Source organism: Ranitomeya imitator, chromosome 5 (genome assembly GCF_032444005.1).
Source record: "Ranitomeya imitator isolate aRanImi1 chromosome 5, aRanImi1.pri, whole genome shotgun sequence".
Classification (NCBI taxonomy): domain Eukaryota; kingdom Metazoa; phylum Chordata; class Amphibia; order Anura; family Dendrobatidae; genus Ranitomeya; species Ranitomeya imitator.
The window spans coordinates 195,718,992-195,736,897 of record NC_091286.1 but is presented as its reverse complement, the minus strand read 5'-3'; the positions used below and the strand labels follow the sequence as shown (position 1 = coordinate 195,736,897).

General features: G+C 43.7%; 1 protein-coding gene across 2 annotated transcripts in view; it reads right to left on the bottom strand.

Annotated features, from left to right (window-relative positions):
* Positions 1–17,906, bottom strand: part of QPCT (glutaminyl-peptide cyclotransferase) — a 248,470-nt gene that overhangs the window by 159,444 nt on the left and 71,120 nt on the right. For both annotated transcript variants that reach the window (XM_069769480.1, XM_069769478.1), the window contains exon 3: positions 6,824–7,105. In XM_069769480.1, coding sequence (XP_069625581.1) covers positions 6,824–7,105 — 282 coding nt within the window. The remainder of the gene's footprint in view (positions 1–6,823; positions 7,106–17,906) is intronic.

Sequence of the window (17,906 nt, the reverse complement as noted above, 5' to 3'; positions counted from 1 at the left end):
AGGTCTGAAACCTTGGTCAAAGTTATCTGAGCACACACATTTCCAATGTGCCTAAACATTTGCATCGGCTCATTTTCATTGTTGTAATTTTAAAATGTAAAAAAAAAATGACAACATACTGTTTTTTTTTAACTAAAATACAAAGGAAATGTATAATGTTTAACTTTAGGCCTTTTAGAGATCATTTCATCTTCAACTTGCTTAACTGTTCACAATAACAGTTATTTTAACCAGGGGTGCCCAAACTTTTACATGCCACTGTATATGTAATACTAAAATGAACCATCTTAAAATGGCCTTACATTAGTAATTTTTAGTGTATACTATGAACGTTTTGTTAATATATGAGGCTGCTCACGTTACCTGTATATTTTAAAACAACTGTAAGCAGTGTTTTTTTTTCTTTTTAGTGGTTAAATAATTTCAACTGAAGTCTATGAAGGGTGTTCAAAGTACAGATGCATTTGTATATTGTCCATTTCAACGAAGGCTGTGACAAGCGGTGTACAGAGGGTATGCACCCGCCTAGGGCGCTTCCTCTTACCTTGTTGAGGGGAAACCAGTTTAAAAAAAACATGACAGTGCTGTGCCTGTGACCCCTTGGTTCTTCCTCCGGCTGTAGGCATTTAGCACTGTATTTGACTCTGTAAATGAATACAATTGATGTGAGCGCTGCCTGGAACAGGATCAGAGCAACTCTGATCAGCTCCCTGCTCTGCCGGTAACTCAAAGATGCAGGCTACTTGGGGGGCTGTGATGGATATCATACTGTATGGGGGGACTGTGGTGAACATCATATTATATGGGTGACTGTGTTCACTATATTGTATGGGGGCAGTGGTGGACATCATACTGTATATTGGGAGGTTGTGGTGGATATACTGTATTCAGACATCTTTCTGTATAGGGGTCTGTGGTGGACATCGTACTGTATATTGTGGGATATGATGGACATCATACTATATGGTGGGCTGTGGTAACCATCATACTGTGTGGAAGAACAGTGTGAGGAGGGTGTACAGTTTGAAGAGGGTAACATGATGGGCAATATGAAGGCATAATGTGAATAGGGGGTACAGAATGGCGGTGGAAAAAGTGTACAGCAGGATATGGGGGCACTATGGAGAGAAATTTTATAGGCCTCAATTCATAAGGGCAGACAAGAGAAGAGGGAAGTCTGCAGAGACGGGCTGTGGATGTGAAAAATCATCATAGCATCTGGACAAGATGGACACAAAAAGAAAGAGAATGACTAAATCAGAGAACATGTCACTTATAAGGTACCTGGATGTAAATGTTTATTTGTGATACTGCTAGCTTGTCATCACTACTGTGGTTCATGTATGGTCCACAGTCTGATAATGGCTCTTTATAACAACTCCTATTATCTCCTTACCATTGTTAAAGGGAACCTGTCACCCCCAAAATCGAAGGTGAGCTAAGCCCACCTGCATCGGGGGCTTATCTGCAGCATTCTGTAATGCTGTAGATAAGCCCCCAATGTATCCTGAAAGATGAGAAAAAGAGGTTAGATTATACTCACCCAGGAGCGTTCCCGCTGCGGTCCGGTCTGATGGGCGTCGCGGTGTGGTCCAGCACATCCCATCTTCTTACGATGACGTCCTTTTCTTGTCTAAGTCTTCACGCTGTGGCTCTGGCGCAGGCATACTTTGTCTGCCCTGTTGAGGGCAGAGCAAAGTACTGCAGTGCGCAGGCGCCGGGAAAGGTCAGAGAGGCCCAGCGCAGGTCAGAGAGGCCCGGCGCCTGCGCACTGCAGTACTTTGCTCTGCCCTCAACAGGGCAGACAAAGTATGCCTGCCCCGGAGCCGCAGCATGAAGACAAAAAGAGGACATCATCATAAGATGGGAGGCGCCGAACTGGACCGCGACGCCCATTGGATTGGACCGCCCACCCAGGTGAGTATAATCTAACCTCTTTTTCTCATCTTTGAGGATACATCGGGGGCTTATCTACAGCATTCCAGAATGCTGTAGATAAGCCCCTGATGACGGTGGGCTTAGCTCATCTTCGATTTTGGGGGTGACAGGTTCCCTTTAAGGACATACTGGAAATTGTAGGTTCATGCAATACAAATGTACAGATGTGCTCAAAAGTTTACAGAATTTTTGCTTTCTTGGCCTTTTTTAAGAGAATATGAATGATAACACCAAAACTTTTTCTCCACTCATAGTTAGTGGTTGTGTGAAACCATTTATTGTCAAACTACTGTGTTTTCTCTTTTGAGCACAACTGTAAATCAGGTGACTTGACATTAAAATTGATTGCTGTACTAAGCTTGTTTCTGCATTCAAGTACTTATGGTGGTTATGGAGTTGTCTTCAAGTACTGATGGTGCTTCTGGTGTTGTAGTCATGTACAGATAATGGTTCTCGTGATGTATTCATGCATTGATGGTGGTTCTGGGGACTTAGTTATCTACTGATGTTGGTACTGGTGTTTTATTCCTCAATACAGGATTATGAGCTCCATATATTGCTCCAAACAGTATAATGAGCACCACATAGTCCTCCATACAGTATTATAGGCCCCACGTAGTCCTCCATACAGTATTATAGGTACCACATAGTCCTTGATACAGTATTATGGGCACCACACAGTCCTCCTTACAGTATTGTGGCCCCCATATATTTCTCCATACAGTATAAAGAGCCCCGTATATTGCTCCTTACAGTATTATGGGCCCCATATATTGCTCCATACAATATAATGGTCCCCATATATTGCTCCATATAGCATATTGGGTACTACAAAGTGCTCCATACAGTATAATGAGCACCACATATTCCTTAATGCAGTATTCTGGGCCCCATATATTGGCTCATACAGTATTATTGGCCACATATGTTGCTCCATACAGTATAATGGGCTCCATATATTGCTCTATACAGTACAATGGGCCCCATATATTGCTCCATACAGTATAATGGGTTTCATTTATTGCTTTATACAGTATTATGGGACCCAAATAATATTCTATACAGTATAATGGGCCCCATATAATGTTCCATACAGAATAATGGGCCCTATATATTGCTCCATACCGAATAAAGAGCCCCATAAATGCCCCATATAATGCTCCATACAGTATATTGGTCCCATATAATGCTCCATACAGAATACAGAATAATGTGTCACATATATTGCTCTATACAGTATAATGGGCCCCATATATTGCCCCGAACAGGATAATGGGCCACATACAGTTTTGGTCAAAAGTTTACATACCCCTGCAGAATTTTTGCTTTCTTGGCCTTTTATCAGAGAATATGAATGATAACACCTAAACTTTTTCACCACTCATGGTTAGTGGTTGGGTGAAGCCATTTATTGTCAAACTACTGTGTTTTCTCTTTTTAAATCATGACAACCCAAAACATCCAAATTACCCTGATCCAAAGTTTATATACCCTGGTGATTTTGGCCTGATAACATGCACAGAAGTTGATACAAATGGGTTTGAATAGCTACTAAAGGTAACATCCTCACTTGTGACCTGTTTACTTGTAATCAGTGTGTGTCCATAAAAGCTGAGTGATTTTCTGGGATCCAGACAGACTCTTGCATCTTTCATCCAGCCACTGACGTTTCTGGATTGTGAGTCATGGGGAAAGCAACAGAATAGTCATCGGATCTACAGGAAAATATAGTTGAACTGTATAAAACAGGAAAGGGATACAAAAAGATATCCAGGGAATTGATAATGCCAGTCAGCTGCGTTCAAACTGTGATTAACAAATGGAAAATCAGGGGCTCTGTAAAAACAAAACCACGGTGAGGTAGACCAACAAAAATTTTGTCCATAACTGACAAGAAAATTGTTTGGGATGCAAAGAAAAACCCACAAACAACATCAGCTGAAATACTGGACTCTCTGAAAACTAGCGGTGTGGCTGTTTCAAGATGCACAATAAAAGGAGGCACTTGAAGAAAAATGGGCTGCATGCTCGAGGCGCCAGAAGAAAGCCATTACTGTGCAAATGCCACAAAGTATCTCACCTACAAAATGCAAATCAGCACCGAGACAAGCCTCAAAACTTCTGGAACAAGGTAATTTGGAGTGATGAGACCAAAATTGAACTTTTTGGCCACAACCATAAACATTATATTTGGAGAGAGGTCAACAAGGCCTATGATGAAAGTAACACCATTCCTACCGTAAAGCACAGAGGTGGATCGCTAATATTTTGGAGATGTGTGCGCTACAAAGGTATAGGAAACTTGGTCAAAGTTGAAGGAAAATGAAAGCAGCACGTTATCAGCAAATACTGGAGGCAAACTTGCAATAATCAGCCCGGAAGCTAAACATGGCACGTACTTGGATGTTCAACATGACAACGATCCAAAATACAAGGCCAAGTCGACCTGTCATTGGCTACAGCAGAACAAGGTGAAGGTTCTGGAGTTACTATCTCAGTCTCCTCACCTCAATATCATTCAGCCACTCTGTGGAGATCTCAAGCGCGCAGTTCATGCTAGACAGCCCAGGAATTTACAGGAACTGGAGGCTTTTTGCAAAGAAGAGTGGGCAGCTTTACCATCTGAGAAAGTAAAGAATCTCATCCACAACTACCACAAAAGACTTCAAGCTGTCATTGATTTTAGATGGGGCAATACTCGGTATTAAGAAATGAGGTATGTGAACTTTTGATCAAGGTTATTTGGATGTTTTGGATTGTCAATATGATTTAAAAAGATAAAACACAGTAGATTGACAATAAATGGCTTCACCCACCCACTAACCATGAGTGGAGAAAAAGTTTTGGTGTTATCATTCATATTCTCTGAAAAAAAGGCCAAGAAAGCAAAATTTCTGCCAGGGTATGTAAACTTTTGAGCACAACTGTAAATTGGTCCATATAATATAATATAATGGGTCCCATTTATTGCTCCATATAGCATTATTGGCCCCATCTAATACCCCATACAGAATAATGGGCCACATACATTGCTCCGTACAGAATAATGAGCCCCATATATTGCTCCACATAGAATTATAGGCCCCCCATATTGAGCCATACAGTACAATGAGTCCCATATAATATGCCATACAGTATATTAGCCCTATATAATGCTCCATACAGAATAATGGGCCCCATATATTGGTTCATACAGCATAATGGGCCACATATAAATTGCTCCACAGCTAATTGGCCACATATAATGATCCATGCAGTATATTGTCCCCATATAATGTTCCATATAGAATAATGGGCCCCATATATTGCTCCATACAGAATAATCTGGCCCATATAATGCTCCACACAGCATAATGGGCCCCATTTAATGCTCTATGCAATATAATAGGCACCATACAGTGCTGCATACTGTAAAATAAGCCCATATAGTGCTCCATACGGCATATAATGGCCCCATATATTGCTCCATACAGTATAATGGGCCCCATATATTGCTTCATACAGTGTAATGGGCCACATATAATGCTGAATACAGTATAATGGCCCCATATAGTGCTTCATTCAGGATATAATGACCCCATATATTGCTCCATACAGTATATTGGCCCCACATAATGCTCCATACAGAATAATGCCCCCATATAGTTCTCCATACAGTATATAATGATCTAACATATTGCTTCATACAGAATAATGGGCCCCATATATTACTCCATACAGAATAATGGGCCCATTAATGATCCATACAGAACAATGGGCCCCATATAATGCTCTATACAGTATAATGGGCCCCATATCAATCTCCATACAGTATACTGGCCCCATATAATGCTCTATACAGAATAATAGCCCCATATATTGCTCCATACAGTATAATGTGCCGTATATAATGCTGTATACAGTATAATGGCCCCATATAATGCTCCTTACAGTATATAATGACCCATACAGTATAATGGGTCCCTTATATTGCTCCATTTAGTATAATGTGCTCTATATAATTATCCATACAGTATATTGGTACCATATATTGCTCCATACAGTATATAATGGTCCCATATAATGCTCCATACAGTACAACAGCCCCATATATTGCTCCATACAGTATATAATGGCCCCATGTATCGCTCCACACAGTATATAATGCCCCCATATAATGTCCCATACAGTATAATGGCCCCATATATTGCTGAATACAGTATAATGTCCCAATACATTGCTCTATACAGTATATAATGGCCCCATATAGTGCTCAACACAGTATATAATGGCACTATATAATGTTACATACGTTATAATGGGCCCATATATTGCTCCATACAGTATATAATGACCCCATATAATGTTCCATACGGTATTATGGCCTCATGAATACAGTATAATGTCCCCATATAGTGCTCAACGCTGTATATAATGGCCCTATATAATGTTCCATACAGTATGCCGATTGTGCCCTCCGTTCGTCCAGGGCTCCGGCCCTGTACAGCACACAACTTTTTCTTACTTTTGCTGGTATTTTTTTGTGAAAAAGGTAACAATTCAAGTGGAAGTGGCAGTCAGAGCTTGAAACCTGACTCTTTAGAGGGCTTTAGGGGTCATGTTACCTTATTCTCTGACCCTTTACTTTGGTGGTGGGAGGGTAGGGTAGGCTTTATCTGCCTAGAACACCAAAATACTATGTCCCAGCCCCTGATTTCAACAATGTTGCATCTGTGTTTCAAATGGATCGTCTAGAACTACAATTTTTTCCTTGATTACCATCAGTATTACTAATCTGTATTATTGATGCATTACTGATGACCATCTAATGCAATATAATTTACTGTACAACCACTTACAAATATACATGTACAAAACAACCCTGAAACACATATACATTACATACCTTTAATTGCTGAAGATGATAATCCTGAGCTCGGGCAAGCTCTAATAGCATTGCACATGGTACAGCTGAATCTGTAGCCCCGATGAATATTTTACCATCCCACTGAGGAGGGAAGTATTTTGAATCATAATGGCAAGCAAGAACCAAGTGACGATGGGCAGATGGATTCAGGGTGGCTATGACATTTGAGAATGTCACATATCCAAAAGGAGTTTGACTTTGAAATGTATCTTCTTCTATAAGCCACCCAGCTTGAAGTCTCTGCAATCGCTGTTTAATGTGCTATAGACAAATGAAAAAAGAAAAACAAATTGTTAAAAAATTGCAATCAGAAAGTACCTACATTTTCAAAAAAACTCTATTTTGCCTGTGAAAGGGATTCTCTGAGAAAATGAAATGTATCTACTTGTATAAGCCACCCAGCTGGAACTCTCTGCAATTGCTGCTTAATTTGCTATAGACAAAAGGCAAAACAAAGAACTGCAATCAGAAAACACCTGTTAGGGCTGGCGGAAAGCACCGACTATATTTAGATATAGTTATTGGTGCATTTGCAGCACGGCATCCACCGTGCAGGAGATGAACCTGCTGCTAGCAAATGGCGGCACAATATGGCGGCAGGAGCAAACTCTGTAACTTCTCAGAGTCGCGCAGAAGGGAAAACTCTGTGCCCTGTTAGCGTCACAGGGTAACACAGCTGCCTAACAGAGCAAAAGCAATCAGTGGTCAGGGAGTAGCAAGCACACAAACACCTCCTCTCCGGTGGAGCCGGAATTCTAATGGCTTTATGCCAGCCCTGAATTCACCATGCAAAACTCCTCACCGGAGGTGCCGGTATTCTAGTGGCTTATTTCAGCCAGACTCTGACCACAAGCAGACAAGACCACTGAATAGTAAAAGCTCATGACATAAGCTGATCCTAGCGCATGGCCATGCGACCATACAAATCTTTTATAGCTGCAACTTCAGGACCTTCCTAGAGGACCAATGAGAGCTGCCACAGTACCTGAGCAACTGTGACCCCTGACCTCCAATAAGAGGTCTTTCCTTGGGCATGCTCAGAAGGGGAAAAGCAGGACTTAGTCCCAGAGACGTCTGCTCGCCGCTGACCAGTACTGACTACAATGGCTGAGCCTGGAAAGGCAGCAGTAACCATCCGCACAGTATCAGGCTGAGCCAGATGCTGAGACTGACGTCTCCGCTGAGCAGGCTCCACTGTGGCTGGAGAAGAATGGGAAACCTTAGCGGAGATGGTTCAAGACTCCCCCCCTCCCCTGTGCAGAGGCGGGAACTCGACCCCTAACAATACCTCAATCCTCAAAAAATGTATTGCATTATGTCTGATAAAGGGGCTCTCTGAGAAATGTGATAAAATACCTTTAAATATTACAAATTTTCCTAAATACCTTTTGTGATGGCACAGCATTTATTCTTAATTATCCAGTCGTATTATTTCAGTAGGCTCAGGGGCATGAGTTATGTTCATGTGAGAATGAATGTTGACTCTTATTGTCAATTAAATTACTGCTCAATGGCTGCCTTTTGTTGAATGGCTGCTGATTAGCTATTGTATCTGGTGCTATTATTGCAGTCCTAGTATTGTTCTAGTGTCTTTGGGGGAAAAAAGGCACAGGATAATTAAACAATGTTTGTTAATATGTTGATGACCCATTGGTTCTCTGCAAATATGAAGGACAATCTATGCATGTTGTCTGAACACTCCAGCAGTGAGGGATGACTTCCTTGCACCTTCCCCCAAGCCTGTGTAAGAATGTCTGAATGAGAAGTTGTGAACTATAAAAAAGGAGGCTCTGCCTGTGTTTAGAGAGAATCTACATTACAGTAGCCATGGCATCATGGCTCCAACTGATGAAATACAGATCTGCTTCATTGACCATCACTTAATCCTCAAAGACATTTAGAAAATCCAGGTTGAGACAATCAAGTCACCTGGCCTTGTACATCAATGGACTGTCAGCTTCCTAAACTTGTCGTTACCTCCTCTTTGTGTGAGGGACACGTGTGGGGTAGTTGGCTCTGGAAGTTCTGAAATCACAGCTGCTCTTATCCTGACGAGTCAGCGGAAGGGTGAGACTTTGTAATTTGCACCATCTTGGGTATTTTGCTGGGACTATTCTATATGTTAATTGCCTGTATGTAGTGCAATAAAGTATTGCCACCCTGTTTTACCTTCATCCTGTGTTGTCTGAGTAGTATTACTCCCATGGTAAAAGAGGAGCTGGCATTCAGTGGGATGATTGTTATGAACTGGTGATTCAGAAACACAATGGACCTGGTGGTTAAGAGCACACAAAGTGACCTGATAGTTACTAATAACATAGGACGAGCTCTGAGACGTGGGAACTCTGCTGACCGCAATCCATAATCCTATCACACCACACTAGAGGTAGCCGTGGAGCGCTCCTGACCAGACCTAGGCGCCTCGGGCACAGCCTGAGAAACTAGCTAGCCCTGAAGATAGAAAAATAAGCCTACCTTGCCTCAGAGAAATTCCCCAAAGGAAAAGCCAGCCCCCCACATACAATGACTGTGAGTAAAGATTAAAATACAAACACAGAGATGAAATAGGTTTTAGCAAAGTGAGGCCCGACTTACTGAATAGACCGAGGATAGTAAAGATAGCTTTGCGGTCAGCACAAAAACCTACAAACAACCACGCAGAGGGCGCAAAAAGACCCTCCGTACCGACTAACGGCACGGAGGTGCTCCCTCTGCGTCCCAGAGCTTCCAGCAAGCAAGAAAAACCAATATAGCAAGCTGGACAGAAAAAATAGCAAACAAAAGTAACACAAGCAGAACTTAGCTTATGCAGGGCAGACAGGCCACAAGACGATCCAGGAGAGAGCAAGACCAATACTGGAACATTGACTGGAGGCAAGGAACAAAGAACTAGGTGGAGTTAAATAGAGCAGCACCTAACGACTTAACCTCGTCACCTGAGGAAGGAAACTCAGAAGCCGCAGCCCCACTCACATCTACCAGAGGAAGCTCATAGACAGAACCAGCCGAAGTACCACTCATGACCACAGGAGGGAGCTCGACCACAGAATTCACAACAGTACCCCCCCTTGAGGAGGGGTCACCGAACCCTCACCAGAGCCCCCAGGCCGACCAGGACGAGCCAAATGAAAGGCACGAACCAGATCGGCAGCATGAACATCAGAGGCAAAGACCCAGGAATTATCTTCCTGACCATAACCCTTCCACTTAACCAGGTACTGGAGTTTCCGTCTCAAAATACGAGAATCCAAAATCTTCTCCACTATATACTCCAACTCCCCTTCAACCAAAACCAGGGCAGGAGGATCAACGGATGGAACCACAGGTGCCACGTATCTCCGCAACAATGACCTATGGAATACATTATGGATGGAAAAAGAAGCTGGAAGGGTCAAACGAAAAGACACAGGATTAAGAACCTCAGAAATCCTATACGGACCAATGAAACGAGGCTTAAACTTAGGAGAGGAAACTTTCATAGGAATATAACGAGACGACAACCAAACCAAATCCCCAACACGAAGTCGGGGACCCACACAGCGCCTACGGTTAGCGAAACGTTGAGCCTTCTCCTGGGACAATGTCAAATTGTCCACTACATGAGTCCAAATCTGCTGCAACCTATCCATCACAGTATCCACACCAGGACAGTCCGAAGACTCAACCTGCCCTGAAGAGAAACGAGGATGGAAACCAGAATTGCAGAAAAATGGCGAAACCAAGGTAGCCGAGCTGGCCCGATTATTAAGAGCGAACTCAGCCAAAGGCAAAAAGGACACCCAATCATCCTGATCAGCAGAAACAAAACATCTCAGATATGTTTCCAAGGTCTGATTGGTTTGTTCAGTTTGGCCATTTGTCTGAGGATGGAAAGCCGAGGAAAAAGACAAATCAATGCCCATCCTAGCACAAAAGGCTCGCCAAAACCTCGAAACAAACTGGTAACCTCTGTCAGAAACGATGTTCTCTGGAATGCCATGTAAACGAACCACATGCTGGAGAAACAATGGCACCAAATCAGAGGAGGAAGGCAATTTAGACAAGGGTACCAAATGGACCATCTTAGAGAAGCGATCACAAACCACCCAAATGACTGACATCTTTTGAAAGACGGGGAGATCCGAAATAAAATCCATAGAGATATGTGTCCAGGGCCTCTTCGGGACTGGCAAGGGCAAAAGCAACCCACTGGCACGAGAACAGCAGGGCTTAGCCCGAGCACAAATCCCACAGGACTGCACAAACGAACGCACATCCCGCGACAGAGACGGCCACCAAAAGGATCTAGCCACCAAATCTCTGGTACCAAAGATTCCAGGATGACCAGCCAACACCGAACAATGAACCTCAGAGATAACTCTACTCGTCCATTTATCAGGGACAAACAGTTTCTCCGCTGGGCAACGGTCAGGTCTATTAGCCTGAAATTTTTGCAGCACCCGCCGCAAATCAGGGGAGATGGCAGACAAAATTATCCCCTCTTTGAGAATACCCGCCGGCTCAGGCAAACCCGGAGAGTCGGGCACAAAACTCCTAGACAGGGCATCCGCCTTCACATTCTTAGAGCCCGGAAGGTACGAAACCACAAAGTCAAAACGGGAGAAAAACAGCGACCAACGAGCCTGTCTAGGATTCAACCGCTTGGCAGACTCGAGATAAGTCAAGTTCTTATGATCAGTCAATACCACCACGCGATGCTTAGCTCCTTCAAGCCAATGACGCCACTCCTCGAATGCCCACTTCATGGCCAGCAACTCTCAGTTGCCCACATCATAATTTCGCTCAGCAGGCGAAAACTTCCTGGAAAAAAAAGCGCATGGTTTCATCATTGAGCAATCAGAACCTCTCTGCGACAAAACAGCCCCTGCTCCAATCTCAGAAGCATCAACCTCGACCTGGAACGGAAGAGAAACATCTGGCTGACACAACACAGGGGCAGAAGAAAAACGACGCTTCAACTCTTGAAAGGCTTCCACAGCAGCAGAAGACCAATTGACCACATCAGCACCCTTCTTGGTCAAATTGGTCAATGGTTTAGCAATACTAGAAAAATTGCAGATGAAGCGACGATAAAAATTAGCAAAGCCCAGGAACTTTTGCAGACTTTTCAGAGACGTCGGCTGAGTCCAATCATGGATGGCTTGAACCTTAAAAGGATCCATCTCGATAGTAGAAGGGGAAAAGATGAACCCCAAAAATGAAACCTTCTGCACACCAAAGAGACACTTTGATCCCTTCACAAACAAAGAATTAGCACGCAAGACCTGAAAAACCGTTCTGACCTGCTTCACATGAGACTCCCAATCATCCGAGAAGATCAAAATGTCATCCAAGTACACAATCAGGAATTTATCCAGGTACTCTCGGAAGATGTCATGCATAAAGGACTGAAACACTGATGGAGCATTGGCAAGTCCGAATGGCATCACTAGATACTCAAAATGACCCTCGGGCGTATTAAATGCAGTTTTCCATTCATCGCCTTGCTTAATTCGCACCAGATTATACGCACCACGAAGATCTATCTTGGTGAACCAACTAGCCCCCTTAATCCGAGCAAACAGATCAGATAACAATGGCAAGGGGTTCTGAAATTTAACCGTGATCTTATTAAGAAGGCGGTAATCTATACAAGGTCTCAGCGAACCATCCTTCTTGGCCACAAAAAAGAACCCTGCTCCCAATGGCGATGACGACGGGCGAATATGACCCTTCTCCAGGGATTCCTTCACATAACTGCGCATAGCGGTGTGCTCAGGCACGGATAAATTAAACAGTCGACCTTTTGGGAATTTACTACCAGGAATCAAATTGATAGCACAATCACAATCCCTATGCGGAGGTAGGGTATCGGACTTGGGCTCATCAAATACATCCCGGTAATCAGACAAGAACTCCGGGACCTCAGAAGGGGTGGATGACGAAATTGACAGAAATGGAACATCACCATGTACCCTCTGACAACCCCAGTTGGACACCGACATGGATTTCCAATCTAATACTGGATTATGGACTTGTAGCCATGGCAACCCCAACACGACCACATCATGCAGATTATGCAACACCAGAAAGCGAATATCCTCCTGATGTGCAGGAGCCATGCACATGGTCAGCTGGGTCCAGTACTGAGGCTTATTCTTGGCCAAAGGTGTAGCATCAATTCCTCTCAATGGAATAGGACACTGCAAGGGCTCCAAAAAAAACCCATAACGCTTAGCATACTCCAAGTCCATCAAATTCAGGGCAGCGCCTGAATCCACAAATGCCATGACAGAATACGATGACAAAGAGCAGATCAAGGTAATGGACAGAAGAAATTTTGACTGTACCGTACCAATGGTGGCAGACCTAGCGAACCGCTTAGAGCGCTTAGGACAATCAGAGATGGCATGAGTGGAATCACCACAGTAGAAACACAGACCATTCAGACGTCTGTGTTCTTGCCGTTCAACTCTGGTCAAAGTCCTATCGCACTGCATAGGCTTAGGTAATACCGCCAAATGGTGCACAGATTTACGCTCACGCAAGCGTCGACCGATCTGAATGGCCAAAGACATAGATTCATTCAGACCAGCAGGCATAGGAAATCCCACCATGACATCCTTAAGGGCTTCAGAGAGACCCTTTCTGAAAATCGCTGCGAGCGCAGCTTCATTCCATTGAGTGAGTACGGACCACTTTCTAAATTTCTGACAATATACCTCTATCTCATCCTGACCCTGACACAAAGCCAGCAAATTTTTCTCTGCCTGATCCACTGAATTAGGCTCATCGTACAGCAATCCGAGCGCCAGGAAAAACGCATCAATATTACTTAATGCAGGATCTCCTGGTGCAAGGGAAAATGCCCAGTCTTGAGAGTCGCCACGCAAAAAAGAAATAATAATTCTCACTTGTTGAGCTGGGTCACCAGAGGAGTGAGGTTTCAAGGCCAGAAACAGTTTGCAATTATTTTTGAAATTCACAAACTTGACTCTATCACCATAAAACAAATCAGGAATAGGAATTCTTGGTTCAAACATAGGCTTCTGAACCACCAAATCTTGAATCTTTTGTACATTTATAACGAGATTATCCATTGAAGAGCACAGACCCTGAATGTCCATGTCCACACCTGTGTCCTGAACCACCCAAATGTCTAGGGGGAAAAAAAGGCAAAACACAGTGCAAAGAAAAAAAAATGGTCTCAGAACTTCTTTTTTCCCTCTATTGAGAATCATTAGTACTTTGGGCTTCCTGTACTGTTATGAAAGGCAATTCAGTACCAAAATGGGCATAGCGGTCAGAGCACATACAGTGATCTGACAATAACTCAAAATCATAGAACGAGCTCTGAGACGTGGGAACTCTGCAGACCGCAATCCCTAATCCTCTCCCAATAACACTAGAGGCAGCCGTGGATTGCGCCTAACTCTGCCTATGCAACTCGGCACAGCCTGAGAAACTAACTAGCCTGAAGATAGAAAATAAGCCTACCTTGCCTCAGAGAAATACCCCAAAGGAAAAGGCAGCCCCCCACATATAATGACTGTGAGTAAGATGAAAAGACAAACGTAGGGATGAAATAGATTCAGCAAAGTGAGGCCCGACTTTCTTAACAGAGCGAGGATAGGAAAGATAACTTTGCGGTCTACACAAAACCCTAAAGAATACCACGGAAAGGGGGCAAAAAGACCCTCCGTACCGAACTAACGGCACGGAGGTACACCCTTTGCGTCCCAGAGCTTCCAGCAAAACAATTAGACAAGCTGGACAGAAAAAATAGCAAACAAATAGCAAAGAAGAACTTAGCTATGCAGAGCAGCAGGCCACAGGAACGATCCAGGGAAAAACAAGTCCAACACTGGAACATTGACAGGAAGCCAGGATCAAAGCATTAGGTGGAGTTAAATAGAGCAGTACCTAACGACCTCACCACATCACCTGAGGTAGGAAACTCAGAAGCCGCAATACCACTTTCCTCCACCAACAGAAGCTCACAGAGAGAATCAGCCGAAGTACGACTTGTGACCACAGGAGGGAGCTCTGCCACAGAATTCACAACAAATTACGCTCAGCAGGCGAAAACTTCCTGGAAAAGAAGGCACATGGTTTCATCACCGAGCCATCAGAACTTCTTTGCGACAAAACAGCCCCTGTTCCAATCTCAGAAGCATCAACCTCGACCTGGAACGGGAGCGAAACATCTGGCTGGCACAACACAGGGGCAGAAGAAAAACGACGCTTCAACTCCTGAAAAGCTTCTACAGCAGCAGAAGACCAATTGACCACATCAGCACCCTTCTTGGTCAAATCAGTCAACGGTTTAGCAATACTCGAAAAATTATTGATGAAGTGACGATAAAAATTAGCAAAGCCCAGGAACTTTTGCAGACTCTTCAGAGATGTCGGCTGAGTCCAATCATAAATGGCCTGAACTTTAACAGGGTCCATCTCGACAGTAGAAGGGGAAAAAATGAATCCCAAAAATGAAACCTTCTGAACACCAAAGAGACACTTTGACCCCTTCACAAACAAAGAATTCGCACGCAGGACCTGGAACACCATTCTAACCTGCTTCACGTGAGACTCCCAATCATCCGAGAAGACCAAAATATCATCCAAGTATACAATCAGGAATTTATCCAGGTATGTTGAGGATTCTGTTTTTGGGCTCCCTCTGGTGGTTACAGATGGTACTGGGTGACTTGTGTTTTCTGCGGTCTCTGGTGTCCACCTGTTCTTTCAGGATATGGGAGTTTCCTATTTAACCTGGCTTTCTTGTCATTTCCTCGCCGGCTATCAATGTAATCAGTGTGTCTTGTTACCTCTGCTTCCCGCTTCTGTAATCTTCAGGACAAGCTAAGTTTTTGATTTTCCTGTTCCACGTTTTGCTTAATTTTTGTCTTAGTCCAGCTTGCAGATATGTGATTCCTTTTTGCTGGTTGCTCTAGTGGGCTGATATTACTCCTCATGTTCCATGAGTTGGCACATGAGTTCAAGTAATTTCAGGATGGTTTTTTGTAGGTTTTTTGCTGACCGCGCAGTTCACTTTTGTATCCTCTGCTATCTAGCTTTAGCGGGCCTCATTTTGCTGAATCTGTTTTCATAACTACGTATGTGCTTTCCTCTCATTTCACCGTCATTACATGTGGGGGGCTGCTATTTCTGTGGGGTGTTTCTCTGGAGGCAAGAGAGGTCTGTGTTTCTTCTAATAGGGGAAGTTAGTCCTTCGGCTGGCGCGAGACGTCTAGGAATCATCGTAGGCACGTTCCCCGGCTACAGCTAGTTGTGTGTTTAGGTTCAGGATCGCGGTCAGCTCAGTTTCCATCACCCTAGAGCTTGTTTTGTTTTTTGTGCTTGTCCTTTTGTGATCCCCTGCCATTGGGATCATGACAGTATAGCCGGCCTAAAAGTGGTAATCGTATTGGCTGAAGTAGGAGGAAAAGTAGTCTGAGGAAGTTTGTTTTTTTTTTTTTTTTCCCCTCAGAGTTTGCTGCCTAGCCTTAATTGCAGCCTGGCTGCGTCTTACCTCCTCTTAATCCTTGAATGGCTCTGACCTCAGCTGTTTATCATGGACGTCCAGAGTTTGGCTTCCAGCCTGAATAATCTTGCTGCTAAGGTTCAAAATATACAAGATTTTGTTGTACATGCTCCTATGTCTGAACCTAGAATTCCTGTCCCAGAGTTTTTTTCTGGAGATAGATCTAGTTTTCTGAATTTTAGGAACAATTGCAAGTTGTTTCTTTCTTTGAAATCTCGCTCCTCTGGAGACCCTGCTCAGCAAGTCAAAATTGTTATATCTTTCCTGCGGGGTGACCCTCAGAATTGGGCATTTGCATTGGCACCAGGGGATCCTGCGTTGCTCAATGTGGATGCGTTTTTTCTGGCATTGGGTTTGCTCTATGAGGAACCTAACCTAGAGATTCAGGCTGAAAAAGCTTTATTGGCTCTCTCTCAGGGGCAAGATGAAGCAGAAATATATTGTCAGAAATTTCAGAAATGGTCGGTGCTTACTCAGTGGAATGAGTGCGCCCTGGCTGCAAGATTCAGAGATGGCCTTTCTGAGGCCATTAAAGATGTTATGGTGGGGTTCCCTGCGCCTACAGGTCTGAATGAGTCTATGACTATGGCTATTCAGATTGATCGGCGTTTACGGGAGCGCAAACCTGTGCACCATTTGGCGGTGTCTTCTGAACAGGCACCTGAGACGGTGCAATGTGATAGAATTCAGTCCAGAAGTGAACGGCAAAACTATAGGCGGAAAAATGGGTTGTTTTTATTGTGGTGATTCAGCTCATGTTATATCAGCATGCTCTAAACGCACAAAAAAGGTTGATAAGTCTGTTGCCATTAGTACTTTACAGTCTAAGTTCATTCTGTCTGTGACTCTGATTTGTTCATTATCAGCCATTTCCGTCGATGCCTATGTGGATTCAGGCGCTGCCCTGAGTCTTATGGATTGGTCATTTGCCAACCGCTGTGGGTTTAGTCTGGAGCCTCTGGAAGTCCCTATTCCTTTGAAAGGAATTGACTCTACACCTTTGGCTATGAACAAACCTCAGTACTGGACACAAGTGACCATGCGTATGACTCCCGTTCATCAGGAGGTGATTCGCTTCCTGGTACTGTATAATTTACATGATGTCTTAGTGCTTGGTCTGCCATGGTTACAAACTCATAACCCAGTCTTGGACTGGAGAACGATGTCTGTGTTGGGCTGGGGATGTCAGGGGGTTCATGATGATGCACCTCCGATTTCTATCGCTTCATCTACTCCTTCTGAGGTTCCTGTATTTTTGTCTGATTATCGGGATGTTTTTGAGGAGCCTAAGCTCAATTCGCTTCCTCCTCACAGGGATTGCGATTGTGCTATAGATTTGATTCCTGGCAGTAAATTTCCTAAAGGACGTTTGTTCAATCTGTCAGTGCCAGAGCATACTGCTATGCGGGATTATGTAAAGGAGTCCTTGGAAAAGGGACATATCCGTCCATCTTCGTCCCCTTTGGGAGCAGGTTCTTTTTTTCGTGGCCAAAAAAGATGGTTCCTTGAGGCCTTGTATAGATTACCGTCTTTTGAATA